General features: G+C 33.8%; 4 protein-coding genes and 1 long non-coding RNA gene across 5 annotated transcripts; 1 reads left to right on the top strand and 4 right to left on the bottom strand.

Moving 5' to 3' along the window:
- Positions 1–2,416: 2,416 nt before the first annotated feature.
- On the top strand, positions 2,417–10,062 carry LOC122599644 (lon protease homolog 2, peroxisomal-like). Its single transcript, XM_043772186.1, has 17 exons — positions 2,417–2,640; positions 3,456–3,565; positions 3,642–3,741; positions 3,812–3,981; positions 4,218–4,309; positions 4,391–4,570; positions 4,654–4,737; positions 4,835–4,962; positions 5,188–5,389; positions 5,815–6,021; positions 6,282–6,412; positions 6,843–7,056; positions 7,506–7,811; positions 8,069–8,263; positions 8,355–8,600; positions 9,201–9,302; positions 9,731–10,062. Exons 1-17 carry the CDS (start codon positions 2,540–2,542, stop codon positions 9,812–9,814), a joined length of 2,652 nt encoding a protein of 883 aa, XP_043628121.1. The 5' UTR covers positions 2,417–2,539; the 3' UTR covers positions 9,815–10,062.
- Positions 10,063–10,664: 602 nt separating this feature from the next.
- LOC122600726 (vesicle transport protein GOT1-like) lies at positions 10,665–13,952 on the bottom strand. Its single transcript, XM_043773479.1, has 7 exons — positions 13,788–13,952; positions 13,344–13,425; positions 12,375–12,466; positions 12,188–12,268; positions 12,004–12,101; positions 11,473–11,554; positions 10,665–10,958 (listed from the first exon to the last, which is right to left on the bottom strand). The coding sequence occupies exons 2-7, from the start codon at positions 13,372–13,374 to the stop codon at positions 10,920–10,922; spliced, it is 423 nt and encodes a 140-aa protein (XP_043629414.1). The 5' UTR covers positions 13,375–13,425; positions 13,788–13,952; the 3' UTR covers positions 10,665–10,919.
- A 1,571-nt stretch (positions 13,953–15,523) lies between these two features.
- On the bottom strand, positions 15,524–16,176 carry LOC122601995. The gene is made up of 2 exons (XR_006324137.1): positions 16,067–16,176; positions 15,524–15,914 (listed from the first exon to the last, which is right to left on the bottom strand). It is a non-coding gene; the product is annotated as an uncharacterized LOC122601995 (long non-coding RNA).
- Positions 16,177–18,089: 1,913 nt separating this feature from the next.
- On the bottom strand, positions 18,090–24,273 carry LOC122600733 (pyruvate kinase isozyme G, chloroplastic-like). Its single transcript, XM_043773487.1, has 12 exons — positions 23,770–24,273; positions 22,601–22,852; positions 21,882–22,047; positions 21,660–21,794; positions 21,456–21,566; positions 21,262–21,350; positions 20,600–20,662; positions 20,270–20,445; positions 19,910–20,009; positions 19,315–19,463; positions 19,076–19,184; positions 18,090–18,588 (listed from the first exon to the last, which is right to left on the bottom strand). The coding sequence occupies exons 1-12, from the start codon at positions 24,013–24,015 to the stop codon at positions 18,475–18,477; spliced, it is 1,710 nt and encodes a 569-aa protein (XP_043629422.1). The 5' UTR covers positions 24,016–24,273; the 3' UTR covers positions 18,090–18,474.
- Positions 24,274–25,662: 1,389 nt separating this feature from the next.
- LOC122601808 lies at positions 25,663–26,211 on the bottom strand. The gene has a single exon (XM_043774542.1). The coding sequence runs from the start codon at positions 26,209–26,211 to the stop codon at positions 25,663–25,665; it is 549 nt and encodes a 182-aa protein (XP_043630477.1).
- Positions 26,212–26,295: the final 84 nt, after the last annotated feature.

Raw genomic sequence — 26,295 nt, 5'->3', positions numbered from 1 at the left:
TTATACGAATATCAAAAACAGTTTTTTTTATAATTATCGTTGGTTACAGAAATATTAATAAGTATAGTGATTTTTCGCAAAACACATATGATTCTGATTTGAGATAAAAAATAAAGATTTCATATTGAAAAATGGAATGTGCAAGTATGATAATATGACCTAAACATAAAAATAGATTTCTGAATGGGCCTAAAATGACGAACAAGCCCAAGACTAAACCCACAAACGAAATCCAATAAACTGAGAAAAGAAAAACACAAAAATGCAAAAAACTAGAAAAAAAACCATGTTTTGGGATCCGAAAATTAACATCCGTGCGTTTTGGAGTGATGGATCTCCTAGTTTCCTTTCAATCATCTAGCGATGGGAGAACCCATTGTATGCTAGGATACACCTCGACAAAGCTTAAAAATCTAATTAAATTAACAAGCTTAAATATCACCACTAGTATACGCCTCGACAAAATGTTTTCTTAGATTCGTCTCTGGATAATGATTTATTTTTTTTTTAAATGATAAATTTGGATTCAGTCTATATATGTTTTAATATCTATAATTTTATCATTTTTACTATTGAATGCTAAAGATAGGATTGTATAGATAGACCAATTAATTTACTTTGTGATCATACGTATAGAAACATATCTGATATAATTTTTTTTCAATCTGTTTCTTTGTACGTGTATAGTTCGGATGTTGTATACCATACGTAGGTAATCCGAAGAAGACGACGGATAAGTTATTTATCCAAGTTGTGAGATCCCCATGTTCTACATTGATTTGTAGTCATCCATATGCCACTTGTCTACAATCCAATCATGTATATTCAAATCAAAACAAAAGCTAGAATTATATTATATATATATATATATATAATCAATCATATTGTAATTAATTTTAAATATTGTTGTTAACTATTAAATGATATGATCTATATAATCTTCTTGTTACGTACATTTCCAACCTTAATATAATCTTAGAATGGAGAAAAAAATTTCAAAATGAATATGACGACTGCTCGATCTCGAATATGAAAAGAAAAATGCTGTCAAAACTAGAATATTATTACAATATTACTTGATACTAAGACAACTAAATTTTTGCTGCCACGCGACTCGCTATCGTTTACCTTTCAAAGCTGCCACGCGACTCACTATCGTTTAACTTTCAAACAACTGAGTCGTTAGATTGATTAGTAGTATTTGTAAAAACGAGACGGGGTGCCCGCGCGATGCAGCGGTGATGGTGGTAACGACAAAGGTGTGACTGCGGCAATTGTGGTGATGATGTGCGGCGGTAAGGGTTAATATGGTTATTTAAGGATTGGAGAATCTATGTTGTAGTTTATTTTATTAAGAGTATTATAGGTATATAAGTAAAGATGTTTAAATTAGTGAATAAATAAGAAGGGTAATATGGTCATTTCAAGTTCTTAATTACTTAAAGGGGAATGGCAGTTTGCTTTATATAGTAGTATAGATAGTGTTATAATTAGTCACATCACAACCACTTAATACATGAGATATTTTTAGGAAAATGTTAAACGAAGCCCTAAGGGTTTTACTTAAAAAAGTTATACATTTCCATATCAAAAGTCCACTCCTGAATTTTATGGTAAATGTACAACTATTTTATGCACCTTAACGAAAGCCCTTAGGGCTACGTTTAGCAAAACCCATATTTTATATCTATATATTGATATCAACTAGCTCAGTACCCGACGTATTTCAGTGCTGGCGACGGCGAAGCGGTGATATATAGGTAATTGGTCTAAAAGGTATTGGAGATATTTTAAAAGATAAGGTCATAAAAGAGTGTTAGTGTAAATTAATTCATTAAGGGTAACGATGTCCTGACTCTTAGGAGTCATATCACGTTTGAAGTCACGAACCAAAAGATCCTGTTTTCGAGTCAAGTTAAAAGTTACGAGTTAAGAACTATGAATTTACCTTTTTTATTAAATAAAAAAACATAAAAATGAGGAAAACAATTAAGGACCGTCTATAATCTCTTATAAAGCAAACGAACATTTCCTATTTTAAGAAACTGAGCACTTTTTTATACCTAAAATACCATTGTTTCTAAATTTAACTTTTGGTTACACACAACCCTTTCTTTAAAAGTTACATAAACAAATTATCAAAAATACATTTAATGATTAAATTATAATATCAGTATTTTAACTATTTAAAAATCTTCATTAACCATTTATATCAATTATCAATACCACTCGACGATGTATCCATCGCAAACAGTCGCCTCCACCATTACACCGTCGCCGCCGCCACCACCGCCGCATTGCGCGGATACCGGTAAGTAAAACAACTATAAAGTCAAAAATTGAAAAGAAAAAAAAAGTCAAAAATCGAAGAGAGAATAATCAAACTGACTGAAAAAGCTGTCACAACTCTGAGTGGTATATTATCCCCCACCTCTCAACACTCTTCTTAACTCACTCTGCATATATATGTACATAGATATACTTTCAAGTAACATTATATTGCATTAAAACAAATTAAAGGAATAATAATAATATTGGTATGATGGGGGAACTTCCTAGCAGCATTGGAATTCTTCCCTTTAGGAACAAAGTATTGTTACCTGGTGCCATTATTCGGATTCAATGCACTTCTCCAACCAGGTATTACCATTCATTAACATTTTCCCTATGTGATAATGATCATGAGCACAGTGGTCTTTATCTTTGTGTTTTTTTTTTTTTTATCAACCCATGTGGCCATGTTAAATAATATGGTGATGTTATGTTGACTTGTTGAAAGTTCTTATTTATCTTTTTATTATCATTAAGTTAAGCTTGTCTTAGTAAAAAATAAATAAATATGCAACTTTGTTTTGACCAAAAAGTTTACTTTGGAATACAAATTAGTACATGAAAGTGTACTACTCCGTACTTTTATTCCGTTTGCTATTGTGTGTATCCAACACTAGAAACTTGTTTTGTGTGCGTTGAACTCTTTATTTTTCACTATTGAAGTAGGAATTACTGTTTTATTGTTTATTAGTTATGAAACTATTTTGTAAGGAAGGTGATGCCTCAATTTTTTGTTGTTTATGCACTTGAGACTTTGATATGATTGAGTTTAATCTTTGATGCATTTGAAGTAAGTGCATCGAGTGTATGAAAGTATAAAAAGTCGGTGCATCATCCTTCGTACATTTTTTACGTTAAGAACTCTTGATACTAATTGAACCTTTCCATATGAAACTAAGATTAGATAATGTCATACAACAAAAAATATATATATAATGGTCACATGCTATGTTAAGCATCGTTGCTGAATTGTTTATGAGCGAAGACTAATATGTTTCATCATGTAATTCAAATCAAGTTTTGCTTTTTACTTTCAGATTTGGTCATTTCAACTATTAAATTAACGTACTTATTCATTAAACTGAATCACATTATATAAACCCGATGTGTTTTAATTGATTTAGTGTGAAATTGGTGGAAGAAGAACTATGGCAGAGGGAGGAGAAAGGATTGATCGGCATTCTACCAGTTCGAGATTCCACAGAAACGACAGTGGGTTCGACGGTGACACAAGGTGATTCGGCTTTGACTCCATTTTTCCGTATGCTACTAATGATCCAAAAGCTAACTTTTAGTCATTTTGTGTGCAGGGGTGGATTCAGGTGATAGAAGCTCCAAGAATCAACCAGTGTTATTAGATTATCACAAGACCGATGGGAAAAATTTAAACGAACCCAATTGGCATACAAGGTATATATTTGGCAAAAGATAGCTCTGTTTTGACTTTAAGTTATGGTTAATGTTGAATGTTTGATCTTAGAGGAGTTGCTGCTCGTGCATTGCATCTATCAAGAGGAGTCGAGAAACCAAGTGGGAGGGTTACATATGTAGTTGTTCTTGAAGGATTGAGCAGATTTAGTGTCCAAGACCTCAACACAAAAGGAGCATACACTACTGCAAGAATTTCCCCTATTGATATGACAAAAACCGGTATATATACTATCTACACAAGTACATCATTCTTTTGATGTACTACATGATTCATACAAGCTATGTGTTGAATGTTTCATAATTGAACATTAAGTATCATCAAATGGAGATAATCACGGATATAGAAACACTTTCAGCTGAACTTGTGACAGTATTAACTGGCGTATTGCACTTAGAGAATTAGCTTTAAGCTCTGTCAAGATGTTGAGTTGCTTCGGTTTTGTAATCTTAATTAGAGATGGAGCAAGTAGAACAAGACGCAGACTACATTGCATTGTCTCGTCAGTTCAAAGTAACTGCAATGGAGCTTATTTCTGTTCTTGAGCAGGTATAACTAATAAATGCAATTCTCGTTTCTAGTTCTTTTGATATTAGTATATTATAATCATCTTATGAATTTTTGTTGTAGAAACAAAAAACTGGGGGAAGAACTAAAATTCTACTCGAGACTGTTCCTGTGCACAAACTGGCAGACATATTTGTTGCTAGCTTCGAGATTAGCTTTGAAGAGCAGCTGGCTATGCTAGATTCTGTTGATTTAAAAGTCAGACTTTCGAAAGCCACAGAATTAGTTGAGAGGCATTTGCAGGTAAGTGTTTTATTCTTATCTTATTATTATTATTTTAGAAAGTTCGTAATCCCTAGTCACATGTTGACATTATTACGGCCCAGTCTATTCGTGTAGCAGAAAAGATTACACAAAAGGTTGAAGGACAATTGTCAAAATCACAGAAAGAATTTCTTCTACGCCAGCAGGTGTGTTTTCTCTCATCTAAGCTAGTTTTGGTATGACTTATGGTTTAGGATTTCATTTGGATGTCTGTTTTCTTCTATTATCTTGAACTTAAATCAGATGAGGGCTATTAAAGAAGAGCTTGGCGACAATGATGATGAAGATGATGATGTTGCTGCTCTTGAACGGAAGATGCAAGATGCTGGAATGCCTCCAAATATCTGGAAGCATGCGCAAAGGGAATTAAGGTGTGCTTCTGTGAACTCTTGACAACATACTATATCTCGTTTTTTAAGGCGATTTTAGTTGTTCATATACATCTTGATCTGTAATTGTTTGTGTATTTTCTAATTTGATTTGTGCCTTTTATAAAAGGAGGTTGTCGTACTAATGTTTATGTATCATCATTTCAAGTTGCGATTATTAAAGTTGATAAGCTAACCTTTTAACCTTATTATATAATGCTTCATCAGGAGACTGAAAAGTATGCAACCTCAGCAACCCGGGTATAATAGCTCCCGAGTTTATCTTGAGCTGCTTGCTGATTTGCCATGGCAGACAACCAGCGAAGAGGTCGAGTTGGACCTGAAAGCTGCAAAAGATCGCCTTGACAGTGACCACTATGGCTTAGTTAAAGTCAAACAAAGGATTATTGAATATTTAGCGGTTCGCAAGGTTGACCATCTCTCTATCCACTTTTGAGTTTAGTGTTCTAAGTGGTGTGATGATTGGAAGTAAAGATGGGCTTTTCAAACCATTTACCTGAAAAGGGTTTGATTTGGATTGTCATATTTTGTTTAAAACTGACCGAATGTTAGCAATTTAAAACTTAGTTACAACGGGTCAAAATGCGTCCAAAATGTTTTCAAATGTCTTAATCTCATAAATCTCTTTGTTAAAATTAAAAAGCATTATTGTGAATTTGTGATAACATGGTTTTTAACTCTTACTTAGCAATACATTGGTTGTTTATTAACTTCAAAACATAGGGATAAAATGTTGATCGCTCTGCTGAACCTGAACAAAACGTATGCAAACTGCCTGACCCGTTCATTTTGCACCTCTATATGGAAGTAACTGACTAGATCTCCGAACTGTAGCTGAAACCGGATGCCAGAAGCCCTGTATTGTGCTTTGTGGGCCCACCAGGTGTCGGGAAAACATCTTTGGCATCATCTATAGCTTCTGCTCTAGGTAGGAAGTTTATTCGGATATCCCTAGGTGGTGTGAAAGATGAAGCTGATATTAGAGGGCATAGGAGGACATACATTGGTAGCATGCCCGGTCGCCTCATTGATGGATTAAAGGTAACGGTTGCTTTTAATATAAGTCTTTTCACTTTGGAACTTTTACTTTGATGTGCTATACGACATTGAGGTGAAGTTTACTAGCTTAATTCATGGTACCAAGAGTTAGTTGATATGTTGGAAATGTGGAGGTTGTAATAACTGAAGATGGCTGAATATCATTACCTGGATAGTCATCTTACTTCCATGCACATAGGGCAGTTAAGTAATATTCTTTCTATTAATTCTGTAGGCTTCTTATAATACTGTTTTGACTTCAGAAAGTAGCGGTTTGCAACCCTGTTATGTTGCTGGATGAGATTGATAAGACAGGATCTGATGTTCGTGGTGACCCTGCATCAGCACTACTTGAGGTTCTTGACCCGGAACAGAACAAATCATTCAGTGATCAGTATCCTTTTGGCTTTAACTGATTTGTGTCAAAGTGGCAAAATGGGTGAGTCCGGCAGTTGGGTAAACCACTGATTTTATGTGAGTTGAAACAACCTGCATTTGGTTGACTGAAACCGTCCAAAGTTTCACTTTTTTTTTTTTTGTAAATTAGTTTGTGGAGTCTGATCAGTTTCCGTTTCGGGAAATTATATTGTTTGACCGATTAGACATAATAAAAAAAAAACCACCCGAATACATCCTTCTATATCAATGTATTAAAACTTCCATCTCTGGTCTCTGGAGTTGTGAAACATAGACGGTTTCCTCCCACATCATATTCTTATATGCTAAAACTCAATTGCATGCCATTTAACATACATGAAGTTTAAGCCTCCAAATAAGTTTAATAATTCATTTTCATACAGAATTCCTTGATTCATACCTTACAGCTACTTGAATGTACCTTTTGATCTATCTAAAGTGATATTTGTGGCGACTGCAAATAGGGCGCAGCCAATTCCTCCACCACTCTTAGACAGAATGGAAGTCATTGAGCTCCCTGGATATACATCGGAAGAGAAGCTTAGGATAGCAATGCGCCATCTAATTCCACGTGTTCTGAATCAGCATGGCTTGAATTCAGATTTTCTTCAACTTCCTGAGGTTTGCACTTATTAAGATTGTTTTGTCATTTGAGTCCATATATTTATGTAAGCAGCAGCTGATGAGTTTATACTTGTGCATGGTTCTTTATGGTTCTTTATGGCTTATGTATTTTTTGCTTATTAATGTATTCTTGAGGCACCGATTTTAATTATATGTGAATATCAGTTAATAGTTTATAAAATATTAGCTACAAAGGAACCAGTTGAGTGGTTCAAAATCCGCCCGGTGTTTACAATCTCCTAATTTGTTTTAGCATTATTTGAATCATTAATTGAGTAGTGTTCTTTGTGTATTACTTAATAAAATAACGAGGTATGAAAACGACAAACAGGAAGGTGTTGATGGTCAATTCGACAGAGTAGTTTTGACTCTTACCTGCACCTGCTTTGACTTGAATCCATTACGAAACCTTTTCATAACCCGCTATATGTATCTTTTTATGGTAGGGAATAGTGAAACTTGTTATTGAGCGGTACACTAGAGAAGCTGGTGTGAGGAATCTGGAGAGAAACCTTGCAGCCTTAGCCCGTGCAGCAGCTGTAACAGTGGCAGAGCAGGAGCCTAATCTTCCACTTAATAAAAATATGCACCCCATTTCTTCACCATTATTAGAGAGTAGAATTGTTAACGGAGGGACTGAAGTAGAGATGGAAGTCATACCGATGAGTGTCAACAATCATGAAATATCAGATGTTTTTAGAATCATGTCACCATTGATTGTGGATGAAGAAATGCTGGAAAAAGTACTTGGGGTAAGTTATTTACATATTTACCAAATAGCGTTATTCTGATATTGGCTACTTAGCTGGTTATATACATCTCTCTGGGATTCTTTGAGTAACACATTACTTATTTATTAATATTTTATTGGACAAAATTTTGTGAGGATCAACCCAACCCGATCCAGTCTATTTGGACTTGTTACCTGTCTTACCCATCTTGCTTCATCTAATCTTGATTATATTTGCTAATTTTCTTGTGCCTTACTGTCCTCTACACGTTAATGCAGCCTCCAAAGTACGATTATAACGAAGCTTCAGAGAGGGTTGTGACTCCCGGGATTACTGTTGGGCTAGTTTGGACCGCCTTTGGTGGTGAAGTTCAGTTTGTGGAGGCTACAGCAACTGCAGGAAAAGGGGATCTACACCTAACTGGGCAGCTAGGTGATGTTATCAAAGAATCAGCACAGATAGCACTTACATGGGTATCTTCTCGGCATATTTATTATGTTTACCATGCGTCATATCATATTGCACATCTGTAGTTTTCTAAACAATTGTTATGTCTCGACACAGGTAAGAGCTAGAGCTACTGAACTTAATTTAGCTACTGCACAAGAAAATAATCTGCTAGAGGGAAGGGATGTTCATATTCATTTTCCAGCAGGAGCTGTTCCAAAAGATGGACCATCAGCGGGTGTGACACTTGTCACCTCACTGGTTTCCCTTTTCAGTCGAAGAAGGGTCAGAGCAGATACAGCAATGACAGGAGAGATGACACTGCGTGGTCTAGTTTTGCCTGTAGGCGGTATCAAGGATAAGGTCAGTAACTGCTTCCTCTCATACCCAAATTCATATGCGTGCATACATACCCATGAGCCCAACCCTCAAAATTAGCATTTCATTGGAGTTTACAGCTTAAGTTTCAGTATAGACATACTTGATTAAATACATAAGCTGAAAAATAATCTAATATATTAAATTTCATTGGAGCTATGACATACTTGATTACTTTCTATACCTATTATCGTAGATGTGGGAAATTTAACCCATTCATTTGAAGGTAGGTCAAATGGGGTTGTATTTATACGATAAGGGTGAGACTGGGACTCTGGGAGAATAAATACATAAGCTATAGAACACGCGCCAAAAAGATCGAATGGGTTGAAAGTCATTTAAATTGTATTAAAATGCTGACAATCTTCTAAATGATTTTCCATTTTCAGTTTGTATATGCTTAATCTATTCATAAACATAGAAAAAGGACAAAAAAAAAAAAAAAAAATGCTGTGAAGTCAATCCGAACTGTTTCAACCCATTATGACTGACTTGAAATTTTACCCAATTTGACTTATTACACCTTTATTCTGTTTTTCCGCCTTTTTATGGTCAACTCAAATCCGGTTTTGTTCATTTCAACAGGTGTTGGCGGCACACCGCTATGGGCTAAAGAGAGTTATTCTGCCTGAAAGAAATTTAAAAGATTTGGCAGAAGTACCTTCAGCTGTTCTCAAAAGTCTGGAGGTAAATACTATGCTTTAAGATTTTGATGTTTTTCTAATAAAAAATATGGCAATATGCATCTTCATTTTTCTTTTTCTTGATGAAGGGGGGAAATTATCCCAGCAAATTTATATCATACAATAAAACATTTATATTACAAGTAAAAACTGGTGACCTTTTGTATGACGGTCTACTTAATAAATTGAAATATGGAAATATGCATCTTAATGCTCTAATGAACTTAGTTTCAGTCCTAAATAAATTGAAGCCTCCTAGTTCCACACACTTTTATGGCACTACGTCAGTATAGTAGCTTTTAAATGACCACGTTAAACACAACATTGATCGACATTTTAAATCACGTTTCTTGCAAAATTGCCCAAATAAGCACACTTCTGAATTCAAACAAATCGAGTTTTCTGACATTTGTAGTGCTTGTTGCTACACAGATACTACTTGCTAAGAGAATGGAAGATGTACTTGAACATGCTTTTGAAGGTGGCTGCCCCTTGAAACATCATTCGAAGTTATAAGAAGCGATCTACAGAAATCTGCTTGGAAATCGACCAACCAACTTTGTTATCTTTGACTGACTGACTTGCCTGACATGGAACCAACAAGCAGATTCCTCGTCTGTTGTTTCTCCTGTTGTAAACACACTAAAATTACTACGGGGTGATAAATATTTTTTCATTTTCAGCAACATGTATTATCTCCAAAATGTGGTGTAAAACTCTTCGTTTCTAATTTGCAGTGTTCAAATTTCTACTGAAAACCAAAAGACCTTGTGTTTGGGATTTTTCCTTCTTTCTAAATGTTACATAATGCAATAAAAACATGAGTTTTACATCAAAACACATCATTTTCGTTCATGGAATCAATCCATCCGCTTCCTTCCTGTAGAACTGTTAAATACAAGGTTTTACTAGTCATGCCGTCATGGTTGAAAATAATGGAAAACAGGAGCTCAACTGCAGATTTCACAATGAACATTTAAGGAACGAAGACCGAGGTCCATGAACGAAAAACGTCCGCTGTTATATTCAACTATCCTAAAACATCTAACTTGTTGATATGTAACAGTTATTGGGACAAAATTAAGTCGCCGCCTATAACCCTTGGTGAGTCACGTTATAAAGTTAAAAACTGGTCAAATTCGTAAGCAATAAAACCAACATGGATATCCCATTACGTAAAATAATGGCGTCTTTTGGTAATTTTATCATACAAGAATCTTTACGTAATCAAACAATCAGATTATTTCCATAGAATGATTTCAAAAGTTTATATTCTCCGACTCTGGCAAAATGCAAACAAGCAGGAAAATATGAACCGAGAGCTTTTTTGTGTTAACTTTCTGACTTGTATCACAACAATCAGAGAAAGTTCAATGTATCAAATATATTTGATGAGTGAATCCAATCTGAGTGATCAAAATTCATGATACCCAAAATTGGTAGAAACTAGGATACCCAACAACGTATTAAAATTCACAAATCAATGAACAAAATAACATAGCCTGGTAAGATCTTTATACACTATGAATTCCTACTCTACCAAAATGAAGAAAAACCGTTCAAATTTCACAAGATTTGCCATCATTTGCAACACTTTTGGCCAGAAAGTTTGAATTTAATTTCATACAGGAGCCCTTCTGCCACGATAGCGATCAAGGAACTGCCCAAAAAACATGCAAGCATACTAAGATTAGTGTCCAAATAATTTATAAACAATACAATAATATAGATTTCAACAATGATTCATTCATGTATCTGAAAATCTATAAAAATATTTTGTTCACAAGTTCAACCAAATTCAGGCATATATCATTTAAAGAATTGAATACTGAAGTATAGAATAGTAATTCATAGATCATGAATAAAACCAAGTTCAATTGTCCAAAGTTGTGAATTTTGATTTAAAACTTGGAAAAAACCTAGCAAGAATTCACATGTGAGTATGTGACAAGACCAACAAGATTACAAACTTGGAGCACATGATCTCAAAAGTTCCATAAATTGAATTTGTAATTTGATCTCCTTCACAAATTTGTCTTTTAGTTAATTAATTAATAGATAACTGTCACTATAACGGTGTAGTCAAATCACAGTAAGACACTAAGCATTAGACTCGACATACGTTAGAACAGAAACACCTTTTATAATAAAAAGGATGAACGAGAGAAACGTACCGATCTAATAAAAGGCTGTTGAAACACCCAACCAATAATAGGTATCTTCTGCACAAAAACTGATAGTGTGGGCCAGAAGCCGCTGCAAATAATAACTTGTAAGTAACGAACTGTAAATCCTATAGAAGTATAAACTAGAGATAACAAATATGACCCGTTAAATTACAATGGGTTATTTAAGTTATGTTTGATCTCTAACAAGTCAAATGGAGCAGTAGAAACGAGTCAGATATTGACAAAAGCATAGCATAAATATTAACGAGCTTCAAAATTACGTCTTTCATACATTGGATTATAATTCTGTTACGACATAGTTTTGGTACTCATATCTAAATGCACTATTTATTTGCTAAATACTTAAAAAATTATGAACAAAAAGTGACTTGGGTCAACCAGGCCATTGCTAAAATATTTTACTTATAACTAAAATATTAAATGCCATGAACCAAACCCATTTTGACTCATTAGCCGACCAGACCAATTTTCCTTGACTAGTATGAAGGAATTGTTTCATGATAATGTTTAACAAACCTGAAAAGAATAATGAAACCATAAGCCTCTATTGCCATTCCTATTACAGGCCATCCAATTATGACAAAAAAGAAACCAATGCCAAAAGAAATTGTGCCCTGTGCAAGCAAATCAGGCAAAAATTTATAAGAATGAAGCCCAACAAACAAGACCGGAAGCCAGGTAGTAAGAAATTAATGGAAACCTTCAAGTTGCTGGGTTTCATGAAGAACTGCAAAGACGACTTGACACCAATGGTCATTATCACTCCCGAAATGAAAAGTATCTGGTTCATTGCGACAATTATTTACCTTAAATTAGTTGAGAAACAGACAAGAAAAATAGAAAGAAAAAAAACAACAATGGTTAAGACAGCAATGAGAAAAACCAACATTTCCGATGGCAAGTAATCCCTTGTCGAAGAAAAACATGACCCCCAGAAACGAGAAGAATACACCAAATCCAGTCAATCCGAGCCCAATCTCTGTTCCATTGAAATAAACATATCGCTTAATGTAACAATTATAGGGAAAATATAATTAAAAAAAATCCAAATCAGTAGATATGTGAAGCTAAAACAACTGCAACCAACATACAACTCGAGCATTTCTTGACGAAAGGTAGAGGGACTTCACAAATATTTAACCATCAAAGCAAATCATACTTTTACAGAATTCTGAAGTCAACATTCTCATGGATGTGTTAGGTTTCTGATACGAACCCATCCCATAGTAGGCTCACATCATGCCATAAGGTAAGTGTAGAACTCACTTCCCAAAAGCTAGCTCAAAGGAGGAGGGGACACCTTGACTTACAAACCACCAACCAATCCCATACTTGGCCAATGTGGAATCATATCAATTTCTACTTATGTTTTTTTTAAATTCAGGAGTTATGTAACTTAGCACCCGCACATAAGCTACCTTAATGATGTAAGTAGTAAAATAACTACATTGTAGCTCCGCCTCAAACAGTAAAGTGATAAACACAAGCTCGCACACACAAGTCATACAAAATATCCACCAGATTTCAACTTACATTTCCCTAAAAATCAGCTTGTGCTAATCATAACTTCCACACCAGACACTTAGATAATTTGGTATCAACACGTACTAACCTCCTCGGTTTTTTTAAAGAGCAAAACAATATTGCAACACCGCCGTCAAACGATAAACACACGGCTTATTCAAAAATGCACAACAATACAATTTATATAAGCTAACTTAATGAAATAATCCTAAATTATAATCCAGATATACGTATAATTCACAGTATGATGTATCCATATATCAGCAGATATGTATATATAATATGTATATGTGTATATATGAAAGCTTAAAAAGGAACAATTAGAAGCTTACTTTTCCAATCATCCATCTCGAAACCAACCATCGTGTCGAATCAGACTGAAATACTTCCTTCAAACGCCAAACAGCAACCAAACTAAAAACCACAAAAAAAAAAAAATCAAAAACAGAAATCAATACAAAATCATATCAATCACCTACACACACACACACACACACACACAAATACACCTAAACCCTAGGGGAATCACATCCGTAATACTCTAGGTTTAAATTCCGGAAAAATCGGATCCGTGACCCTAGAATTCAACGGCTGAAATAAACATAGAATTAAGTGATAAAAAATTGAGTAAACTAAACATATATGGATACAGAATTATATAATAATTTGATAAATGTAATGGCAGATCTCTGAAATTATAGTTATATAAGTAACTAGTAATTATACGCCATTAAATGAAAAAAATATAATATAATAGATATAGATATAGATATAACCTGATAGAAAATTAACGCGGATAATGTGAGAGATGATGGAGCAGAGAATAGTAGTAGGTGTGTGTTTGTGTGTGTGTGAAATTTGGGGGGAAAGAAGGGGGGTTTTATTGTTAAGTTGGAGTTTCATTTGTGAGATCTTGTGAATGAAGGAATCGGTTGTCATTAGTCTGGTGATGAATGATTCTGTTTGACATTTTTTTTAATAAAAAATAAAAATAAAATTAGCATTATCATTTCGTTGCAATTTCACTCCCCCGAATTTTGTTACTGACATCCTCCGAAATTAAAACTCAGGTAAAGTTAATATTTGAATAATTAGATTTAAATCAAAGCTCATATGATCTTTAATTTTAATCTAAAGGTCAAGATGTTCACAACTTTATCTATGAAGTTGAAAACAACTTTAAAGAATCTTTATTATTTTTTTTAGTTTAGGAAATTGTGAAACAAAAAAAGTTATGGCTTTTGACTTTTTTTTTATGTGTATATGTGGCATGCTGAATGTTACTCGTACATAACTAAAATATAATAAACGTGAACTAAATCTACAAAATAGACACTCATTTGATGTGATTTCAAATACATATAATTAACAGTTGTGCGTCACTTGGTTCCTGTTGTATAGTTTCCGGATAACAAAACTCAATTCCGTCATGTTCGGACTCTAATTGCAATATTGCTTCTTGTGTAAAAAATTTATGCAATGATATTGGATTATTGTGGTTAAAATAGGCCCAAGGTCTTATCCTCTGATTGGCTACCTGTTTCGAGAAACTATTCAATGTTAAACAGTTTATATCAAATGTCATGATCATCTCTAGTGGTAAAGGTACCGAATTGTATTTGCTCTTTACTAATTAGCTAATGATGGTGACGTTAAGGTTTTTAAGTTATTTTCCCTTATGAATTTGTTTGTAAAAAATAGGTTATTACAACGTATGCACACTCATATATCTGCATCACTCTCTTTTACGTAAAAATAAAAGAGGTGTGAAAGTGCATTAAAATTGATTTAGGATTTCAATATCATGTGATAAGATCAAATTAAGATTTTTATTTGACGGGTAAAATCTAGTTCCTCCAAGCATATGGTTTTGCTCTTCTCACCCAATTTGAATGGGTTAGTTGGGCTATTGCGTCATAAAACTGTTCGCTTGGCTCGAATGTCTTCCATTTGTGAAAAAAAGGGTATCAATAATAGCCCATGGCAAGAGACTAAGCCCAGTCTCCAAAGATGTGGGCTATCCAAATTCGAAAGCGTATCGGTGGATTGAAAAATTCACGACCATTACCAACTAAAGATATACTGTATGTTGATGAGTTGTGCTTTCGTTATCGTTTTCAAAAAGAGTTACGCGATGCTCATATGTAATTGTACTAAAAGGTTTAAAAACTTAACATCAATCATTTTTAATCTTTAAGTGTGACAAATGCTGGTTGTGTGTATTGTACATTTGTGCACCACCCGTAGGTTATGAAAAAATTAGACTGTTTTTTAAAGAAGCTGTAAACAAAAAAACCTGTTCATCTAGAATTTTAGGAGAAAACTTTATAGAATGAGAAAGAAAAAAAATTCTTCACTTGTAAAAGCAAATAATACAATAACCGAAACTTTCCTACTAAATTCTTATAAAGATATGAACCGTTCCTACCAAATCAATTACTTACAAAACCAACTACGGTCTTCGATTAGTTAAAAGAATAAAAGATACAAGCAAATACATGAAGCTTTTAAATAATAACAAAATGTTTGGAGAGTTTTTTTTATTTCATTATATTAATGGTAGAGCAAGACTAATACTACTATTACCTGAAAATTAAGTAATTGACAGTATTAAAGATGTTTAAAATGCACTATAAAAAGCAACGATTTACAAATCATCGTTACTATTGTAGTCACTTGACGATTCTAAAGAAGCTATTGATATCAATTCCAATCTTAATTCCTCACGGGTCTTGATTTTAACGTTAGAAATCGTATCATCTGCCATATCTTTTGCATTTTGGGTCTTGGGTAAGTAAGCAATCTCTACATGAACGTCGTTTGAAATGGCGATAAGAGATTCCCTCACACTTTCTTCGGTAACGAGATGTTTATAATCCATGTATAATATCGAACTTTTTATCCTATAAAACGAAACACATAAAATCACATGTCAATAATTAGTGCTCTAAAAACATAATCTATAGAAGTATGGGAAACAAAACTCATTTCAATGAATCTAAAGTCTTCTATATATATATACAAAAAGTAATACAATATCAAAAAAGTTTTGTACCTAAATGTGTTAGTTGAGAATCGAAAATGAATTGAAGCAACTGCGTTTGTACATGATTGACGTATGAGTGGTATTTATAAAGGAGAGATGGGAAGGGCTTTGTATTATTGTTTATTTTGGACTTGAGTTTTGATATTGTACGTATAATAGTAAACCAACGTGGAATCGAGTTGGATCCTGTCAATCAGTTTTGTCTAGTATGACAACTTGACTCGTTTCAAAGTCACAGACAACCCACATTTCTTGTTTTATTATAGTATTTACTATTTAGTACTCGTAAATGAATTGGATGCTATGACAAATTAGTAGTATTTTTTTTATTTATTGAAAATGATAGTAGTCAAGTTGTATACAATTTTAACATTCCGTTTAAGAATTGTTTTAATTCTTACAAATTCTTGATTTATTATTTGTATTGTTAAAGCTATCCATGGATTGTGAATCTTACAGAAGAGGATTCCCTCAAGTTGAAACTCTAACTTGAGTCAAGTTGAGGGGATCTTGACTATTGAATGAAAATTAAAGGCCAAGATTAAAAGATCATTTTTGCATCTTAACCCTTAAATTTCATCTAAGGGCTAAGAAACTCTTAACTTGACCCCTCAAGTTGAAAATAACTTGAGGGGATCTCCATCCGAATCTAACAAGTGACCAATATGTTACCTTGGTGGTGTTTTTTGTTTCCCATAAAATATATGTTTATAGATTATATATAAATACTAAAAAGTAACTTTCTTATGTGAGGAAGGAGTACTGTAGCTAAAAGTACTCCCTTTAATGCATAAGGTATAAGTTGCTAATGCACAACCAAAATAATTAAAAGACTTAACGATTGTTAACTGTTGTTGGTCTAACTAACGGTAGTTACAAAAGGATATTTAACGGAGTTATCTTTTTTAACTTTTGACACCAAAGTTTTGCTTTACTTTCTTTTCGCTACATAACTTTTGGTTTCTAAGCATTTTACATCAAAAGTTTATTTCTTTCTTATTTTTACTACATAACTTTTGTTTTTTAAACTTTCGACACAAAACCTATTATTTTATATTTTTCCTTTTACTTTTGTCACATAAATTTTTTTAAAAGAAAATTTCGATATACAAACTTTGTTTTCAAGTATAAGTTTCTTAACTTTATACTATTTTTCCACATAACTTTGTTTTCTTTAGTCTCGCTGCAAATTTTTTCTTTTATTTGCTTTTACGACATAATTTTTGTTTATTAAACTTTGTTACCAAAGTTTTATTTTCTTTACTTTTGACTACAACTTTTATTATAACTTTTGTCACGCAAATTTTGTTTTTCGGCTTAATGTTTTTGTAACTTTTATCACCAGAGTTATGTTTTTCTCCCGGGGCAACGCCCGGATAAAAATACTAGTTAATTACTAAAATACAAAAAGAGAAATTAACAGCAAGAAACAAATTTTAATTTGTCTATAACAGTTTTTTTCAGAGATTTACACCACTATTTATTTGCACTTGCGTAAAGAATTTAGTTTTGTTGGATATTTATAGATGTTACGAACATCCTTATTACGTTTTTAGAGTCTAGTAGACTGCAACATTGCTGACGTCTTGGAAATTGTCGACTGGAAGGGAACTATTCCTTGTTAATTTGTTCCTACTATTCAAATGACTAAAAAATTGTTACCAAATTTGTATCACCATATGTTAAATTTGTTGTCTTGGCCAATTTGGTATTAAGTATCATTGTGGATCCAATCGTGATTAGGTTTCTTACATTTGTGGTGGTTGGGATCTGAAATGACACTTACTTGACAAAAAAAAAAAATTTGAAATACAGAGTAGATAAATGACTAACACCTTCAACGTTGATGCGAACTTTGAATGGTAATTACATCAGAATAAGGCTGATGTAGTATTTGTTACAATTATAAGATCAATTTAGGGTTACTCCATGACTAGACCTAAACAAAAAAGAGACTATTTGTATGATTAACAAAGGCGTGACACAGTTTACACACAGGCAAACAAATATAAATGCCACACATAAGCATACATAACCAAAAGGAACACCATATATGTTAATATACATATATGAAAGATCAAGATGAACAAACTCTCTTAGCGACATTCTGTATTTTAAGAAAATTAAAAATAATTAGAAAAATTGCTATAGAAAAAGACATTTGATTGGTTTCCATCAAGTAACAAAATTTCCATCTTGTTTCCCTCTTCTTTGCTGGGGGACATCAAAACTTCCTAATGTATAAATATACATCGAACCTAGTATTTGGTACCCAGAATAGTTGTTTGCTGATTACTCTTGACTTTAAGGAGACAGTTTAAGTGAAAAACTTATATGAACGGTCAGAAAGAAAAGAAACAGAGACAAGCTTTAGATACTTTAAGAACATTTGTAGAGAGTTACTTTATGTATGTGAGTCAACCTTGGACCATACGAACTTGTATGTGGTGAGTAGACTCTTGACGCCAAATTGGTTGCGCTCCACTTTGGACAAGGGTAACATACTGCCCTTCCTTCACCAAACTCTTATCCTGGTAGAGGAAAAAAACATTGACGATACAGAAAATTATACAACGAACCGAGAGCATATTCTAGATACTCACTCCGCCATCGCATTAAAAGCGAGATCTTTTTCTCTTCTATATACCGTTTTTTTTTCCGAGAAGAACAAAATTATCATATTTGATAATGTATTTGATCATATTCAATACATTAATTATTAGGAAACTAAAATAATGGACAAAAAACTGATGGCAGGCTGGCCCAACCCAGCCAGTAGCTTTGATCATCACATAAATGATAGCAAACGTTTTGACCCTAAACCCATTTTGACTGTTACCCAACCAGTCTGGCCTGCCCAATTTGCCACCTCTATCTAACGAGATTCGTATATTCAATGTTGACGCGTACTTAAGACATCTTGATAAATGAAATAGCACTTCTTTCAACTACATCCTCAGTTAAACTTCGTTGAGATGACAGACAAAAGTGAAACCAAAAAGATAAACCGTTACTAACCACTAGAATTTTCAGAGCTCTTGAAAAGGTTTCTTCGGCATCATCAGAGAACTCCATATAGATGGGCATCACCCCATGGTAAAGCATCAATCTTTGCTTAATTCTTTTTCTGCACAAAGCATCAGTTTATGATCTTAATACCACATTACAGTATTGTTAAAAATGATACAAGTAACAGACTAATATTATACAATAATCAATTGTGTAAATATGAGTATTTAAGGTTGAAGTGCACTCACTCATTTGTGAAGGCAAAGATAGTTGAGAATGGCCTGTAATGGCTTAAAGTTACAGCCATGGACCCTGTTCTTGTGAATACGATGATAGGAGTAGACTGAGTGTTGGCTATTGTTGCAGCATGGAAGCCAAAAATTTGACCCATATGGCTCTGGGAAAGCTTATCAGATTAGCCAACATGAAATATACTTGTAGGATTAAAAAGAAGTGGGCTAAAATGATTTAAGGAAGACTGGTATGGCATTTGATGTTAGATGGTAAAGTAAAAGTAGTACACATAAAAAACAGGCAAACATGACAGGTGGGATGACCTATTGACCTCCTCAACCATTTTTGCAATTCATATATAATAAATGTGTTAAAATATATTCATGAATAATTTATTTATTATAAAAACAAGACCTAACCTATGAAAAGAAAACAAGAGACATTATGCATTTGGGTACGTTTTAGATAATTTTCGACCAGTTTGACCCAACTGACCAGCTTCCTGTTTGGTTAAATCTTATAAATCAGCACATTCGATCCATTAGAACCCATTAATAGGTAAATGGGTCAAAATTGTGACCAATAAGAAAGCAGGCTTAACTACCACACCTTGTAAGGAGATTTACGAACAGGGGGAACCGGGTTAACAGAACTTGATTCAAGCCTCAATGCCACAGTGTGCATAACTTTCACAGCTTTCAGTGGAAACCTGAAATATTAGCATGCATACAGCAGTTACTAAATATATTAACAAAACCAATAATAAGAATAACCAATACCAATAATAAGAACATATTAGAAAAACCAACAATTAGCAAAGCATATCTCAAGAATGTCAATCTTTTTAGCAGCATTAAGTCAATGTAAATTATCAATGAATCTTACATCTTAAAGCAGATGAAGATTTATTAATCATTCATAAATTTTTTTTGAACAGCAGTGAATCATTCATAATTTTATGGAACTTACTTGCCATGGGCAGTTTCTCCAGAAAGCATGATAGCGTCGGCACCTTGTCGAACTGCTATTGCAATGTCAGAGACTTCAGCTCTTGTAGGGGTTGGGTGATCAATCATGCTTTCCAGCATGTTTGTTGCTACTATAACAGGTTTCTGCAAGTTTTGGCACCTTCTAATGATATCTTCCTGATAAAATAATAGGCCATTATAATATTAAAAATATTAACTCAGATTTAAAATAGTTAAAGAGCGTAAGAGGATTTGGTTTTGTCTATGTTTAATTATCTTTATCGCAATGGTGGTCAAACATAATTACGTAAGATATCACAATCACATTTACCTGCAATATAGGGACTTCTTCAATAGGAAGCTCTGCACCAAGGTCACCACGTGCAACCATTGCCTTGAGAAAGGATGAATAAGGATTAGATATTCTATCTATAAAAGAGAAAAATATAGACTAGCATAGGGTATCAAAGCTTTTTCTTAAGAGCAAGCGGATATAGTTGTAATAAGCAGAGTTTTAAGCTTAATATATTATAGTAGTAAGCCAGCTGATCATGGAAACTAGTAATCCCTACTTGGAGAAAGATTTTTAAGAAAATGGGCAATAAACATGCGAGAAGAGATTGCAATTTTGACACATTTACTTACGAGCTGGTCGATATTGGTTATGTTTTATTTCTAACAGGTCAAATGGGTCAAAAGTGCCGAGTGTTAAATTCATCATAATTGTTTTTAAGCTGCCTTTTGTCTTGGTAGTAGACCTAGTGGTCAATTGAAAGCCGCAAAGATTTCTGCAATTCCAGATTTACCCAAAAAAGCAATGTGCTGTCACTGTATTTATAATATAACTTCAGGCAATTAATCCCGCTTTTTTTCTTTTAGGTTCACCTAGCGAACAGATTAAAATTTCTGACTGTATTCACCTTTTAACTATGTCATACAGTTAGCCACAATGCAGGAATAGAGATTAAAAAGATAGTACTCGGTAAAACTGACCCCATCAGACGCGGCAAGTATAGAAGGAAGATTCACTATTGAGTCCGCACTCTCGATTTTCACAATCACATGGATATCTGCATTGCATCCTACAGAAGAGAATCGTGAAGCTCAGAAGTAACACAAAAGGAGAAAGAAGACACATCCAGAATATACAACAGTTACTTTACCATAGATAAATATAGATTTCTTACTTTTGAGATAAGCTTTAAGCTCATGAACCACTTCAGCATCCTTCACAAATGAGACGGCATAGAAATCAACCTCGTTGTCCACTCCAAACTGTATATCTTCCCAGTCTTTATCTGCAATTTAAACCAAATTAGCATGAAACGAAAGTAACTAACAACTATCCCTGCAACAAATTAACCAGTTCAAGCTATAAGATGCAAGTAAACCTGTTATTGAAGGCAAAGTTGCACTTTTTCCACGGACATTAAGATGTCTCCTTGATTTTAATTCTCCGCCGTCAATTACTTCACATTTTACTAAATCTTTGGTCTTAGAGGTAACAGCCAATGACATCATCCCGCCTACAATAAACAAGAGTAACTGACTAACTTCAGATATAATTAAATACTAACTCATAAATAGGTCACGTGTTCTGAAGGAAGACCTACCATCAACCAGTAGTGTATCTCCAGGCTCGACATCATTTATAAAGCCATCATAATTTACACTAACAGTGTCCTCTGTGCTGACTCCCCTATTAATTGTAAAATTGAATTCTTGTCCTTCACGAAGGAGTATTGGTTTAGATACATCTCCGCTCCTGACCTCAGGTCCCTGAAGCAACAGGATTAATAGCATTAATATGTAAGTTGAATAGTTTATAATATTATATACAGAAGTCACTGCAAAGGGGTGCATGCTTATTTCTTATTTTTAAAGTAGATAAACAATCCAAACACTATTTTGAAAACTGTTTTATCAACTTATTCTATAAGAAATAAGCACTTAAGTATAAACCAGTTGGTACGTGCTTATTTTTAAAGCAGATAAGCAATCTCAAACACAGGTCTGAAAGTTCTTATCTATTTTTTTTCAAAAGGAATAAGCACATTATATAAGCAGGTTTGAACCTGCTTATCAGATAAGCAACTTAAAACAAACAATCCCAGATTCCCAGCCACCGCCTAAAAATGCAATCCAAACACTCCCGAAGTATTCTCGTCATAACAGAAGTTGAAACATTTTAGGCTCAATTAGGAAAAACATGGACAACACCTAATGCTCATTAAGTTAGGTAATTCCATATTGCATTAAGCCAAAATGAACACCAAACAAACTAATAACAGCATTAAGACAATATCAGTATTCCATAAACCAAAAGGAATACCTTAGTATCCAACATTATTGATATAACCTTTTCCTCAAACTGAGCATTGTATTCCTTCACTAGATCAATGGTTTTCTTATGTGATGCATGATCCCCATGTGACATATTTAGACGTGCAACGTTCATCCCTGTTTCAGCCAACTTCCATATCATTTCCCGTGAGCTTGATGAAGGACCAATCGTACACACTATCTTTGTTTTCCTTTGAGCAATCTGAGATATCTGAGGTTGCCTCAAACTGCCATCGCTAGACTGAAACTCAAAAAAAAAAAAAAAAAAAAAATTTGGGTCATCATAAGTACTTGTAAATACAGAGATACCCATGTTTATCATACACGATACATGGAAAATTTATCTTCTAAATCAGGTTACAATCATATAGTGACATCATTATTATTCATATACAACCCTGTTTATCGTACTCCCAGATTATATGCTAATCAAGTATATAGAGATCATAAGAAACCAAAAGCATGTATTTATCATATCCTTAACTACTATTATACAATGAGACAAGTGCACGAAACATATCCAACCTGTGAAAGAAAAAAAAAATGTTTGCATCCAGCTTCCAAACCGTCTATTCTGTGCATCCAGCTTTCATATCACTTAAATCTAGATTTCAAACCGTCTATTATGTGTATCGAACTTTCATTTATCTGCTTTTGTATACATCAAGCTCCCAAACTGTCAATCGTGTTATTTCGGTTTTCATTTCATTTCATTGCTATTGTACGTATCCAGTTACCTCTCCATCATGCAAGCTCAACCAGGGATGATTCATTTATTAATTTTGTACCAATGTCATGTAACCAGTTTACAAGCTAACGAAAGGTCATATACATTACAATATAACACATCTATTTACCCATCCCAGCCTTAAAACTACGGTTACGGTATAATCTCGTGCAATCCGTTTCCTTGTGGACTATTAAACACACGTTTTACAGTCAATACTTTTGCAACTTAATTCTAATTCATTCTTCTTAACAGCAACTACACTACTAAATTGGAGTAATATTCTTCTTAGTATTAATAATATTCAAAAACTAACATAAATACAAACAACATATACATTTGCATATATACATATATATACAAACAGTTATATATATACATGAATATATATGAATAAACAAAATACTTAAGGAAATGAAAGGAATGATTACTGGGGGAAAGAGGGGACCATTGGGAGAAAAAACCGGCTCAGCGATATTCATACACTTGACAACAACAGCCGCCGTCGAAGTCATTAACTTCGTGATTTGTTTCTTATTATTACTATTGATGAATAATGATTCTTCATTATTATTATTATAATTAAGACAAGATTTTGAAGAAAGACGATCTGAATTCAAATTCAATGCTGTTGCTGCTGCTGGTGAAATTGTTCGTAAGTTAATAATGGCTGCCATTATTGAGAGGTCTGATATGCTCTGGTCTGATCAATCGGGTCAGGTCAAGTGAGGGAGTTGTTAGTCACACACAGAGAAAGATGGCTGCGTGTGTGGGTTTGACTGGGCGTGGCCCACTTCCCAAATATTTTGAGGGAATATTCTTATTGTTTATTATTATTATTTGTTATTTATTATAGTGGACTTGTGGTGGTGAAAGTTTAAAGCAGCCAGGGACTCAGGGAGGGAGGGATGATGATTTATTTTGACGCCAGGGAATTTTCTTTCTTCTTGTTTTTATTTTTATGTGAATACACATGGCCCAAATGCAGTTCAACTACAATATGCCACGGTTTCAAACGTCAATATACAAATAAATTGTGGTCAAGTGTTTTTTATGAATATATCGACATATAAAATTATCAAGGTTTAATGTGGCGCACAAGAACCCCTGCATAATTATCATAAGGTACATGGAAGACGGGCTATTGAGGCATAACTTTGAGATAGTTGGTATGCAAAAAATTTCGGTTTTTAGTTGTTAAATAGTTAGCATCACCAAAGTGACATTCAATTGGGCAGTATGCAAAGTTCGAACCATACATACGTGAGATGAAACTCATGGCTCTCAAACCCACCTAGCCATCCCTTTTAACAATCTATTCCTACAAATGTAAAACCTGGGTTTGTAGCAAAAATTTAAATGGTTTTACCAACTCGAATAGTATAAGGTTGGTTCGTAAGGAAACAAGTTAAGATCTGGACGTCTAGTGTTTTTTCAAAACAAAATTTAATCAACGTCGCCATAAAATTTATTTTTAAAGATCAAAAGGTATGATTCTACCTTTTTACTTTAAGAACAACCAGCAACGTACCCCGCACAATGTAACGGTGGTCGTAATGGCGACAATGTGGTTGTGGGGATGACTGTTGTCTGTTGGTAGTGTAAGCAACGCCGAGTGGTGTGAAAAATTGATGTGAAAATAATTCCCTTAAAAGGTTCATAAAAACATTTTATAAAATAAAAGATCGATAGTGTAATTAATCATTAATGTTTTTTTATAATTAAACTTGTAAATTGTATTGATATTCAAAATATGTACAATAAACCAATATACGTGGTCACAACCAAGCCTCGTACTAAAAGCACTAACAACATACTACTGCTATACTAACCACATCCTGAGCATGCTCATTAATACATACCAAATGCACCACATCATAAAACAATCAAAAACTCAAAGTATGCTAAAAAAGGACTAAATAACTTCATCTTTCACAACTCACTATTCTAATTCGCATGCATACTTTAAGCTGAAATTCCTTTACCACCATTCCATCATACAGCCACAAAATTGAAATTGACCCACTTCAAATTCCACCGATCACCTATACTGATCACATTGCTAGTCTTTCATATTCTAAGGGAAAGGAGCTTGGCTCTTACACTGTCTTTAATAACATTACACACAGCCTCCTCATTCTTTTATTTCTTTTTGAAAAATTCTGGTATTCATTTCTTGCCATATATAGTAGACTACAACAACTAATACGAGCTTATTCACCATAATTCCAATATTATTTTGACCTTTAGACCTTGTAATCTCTTGTAAAGAACTTTCGGCTTTCATTCTCCATTTAAAGTTCCTTAGACTAGTCCAAATTTGTTCAGTATATTTGCATTTGAAAAAATAGATGTTCATGATTGTCACTTCCAGAATTGCAGCGTCCACATTGCAAACTATCATTGTGATTCCATTTTGCAACTCTATCCAATGTCATCAATCTCCCCTGTATTACAAGCCAAAGTATAAAAGCATGTCTTGTATCAAATTGCTTAAACCAAATCACATCATTCCAAACAACTTTTGGCCAGTTAATCCTCATATCCTGCCATGCCTGCTTAGTAGAGAATTCCACTTGCTGTTTATCTCTAGACTCTAGTAACTCAAACAACTTTATCCTTCTTGTCCATTTGCAAAAACAAAACACTGTAATATTTTGCAAAATATTAAATCTTTCCACCCAACCTTCAGGCCACATCCATTGTCCATTATTAGTCATAGTGCTTAATCTCGTGTTCACATCCATTATGGTATCATAAAGAATTCTCTTAGAAATAAAATTACTCAATGGACCTTCTGAACACCATTTATCATACCACATGGAAATACTCATGTCATCACCAATCTTGTAACTCACATTTTGTTTCACCATATCTCTAATTTTCAACATTGTTTTCCAACCCCAACTATCATATTATCTTCAACCACCTCCCATATACTTGAATGTTTTAACTTG

Source organism: Erigeron canadensis, chromosome 5 (assembly GCF_010389155.1).
Source record: "Erigeron canadensis isolate Cc75 chromosome 5, C_canadensis_v1, whole genome shotgun sequence".
Classification (NCBI taxonomy): domain Eukaryota; kingdom Viridiplantae; phylum Streptophyta; class Magnoliopsida; order Asterales; family Asteraceae; genus Erigeron; species Erigeron canadensis.
The sequence above is the reverse complement of the archived record's forward strand: the minus strand, read 5'-3'. Positions and strand labels throughout refer to the sequence as shown.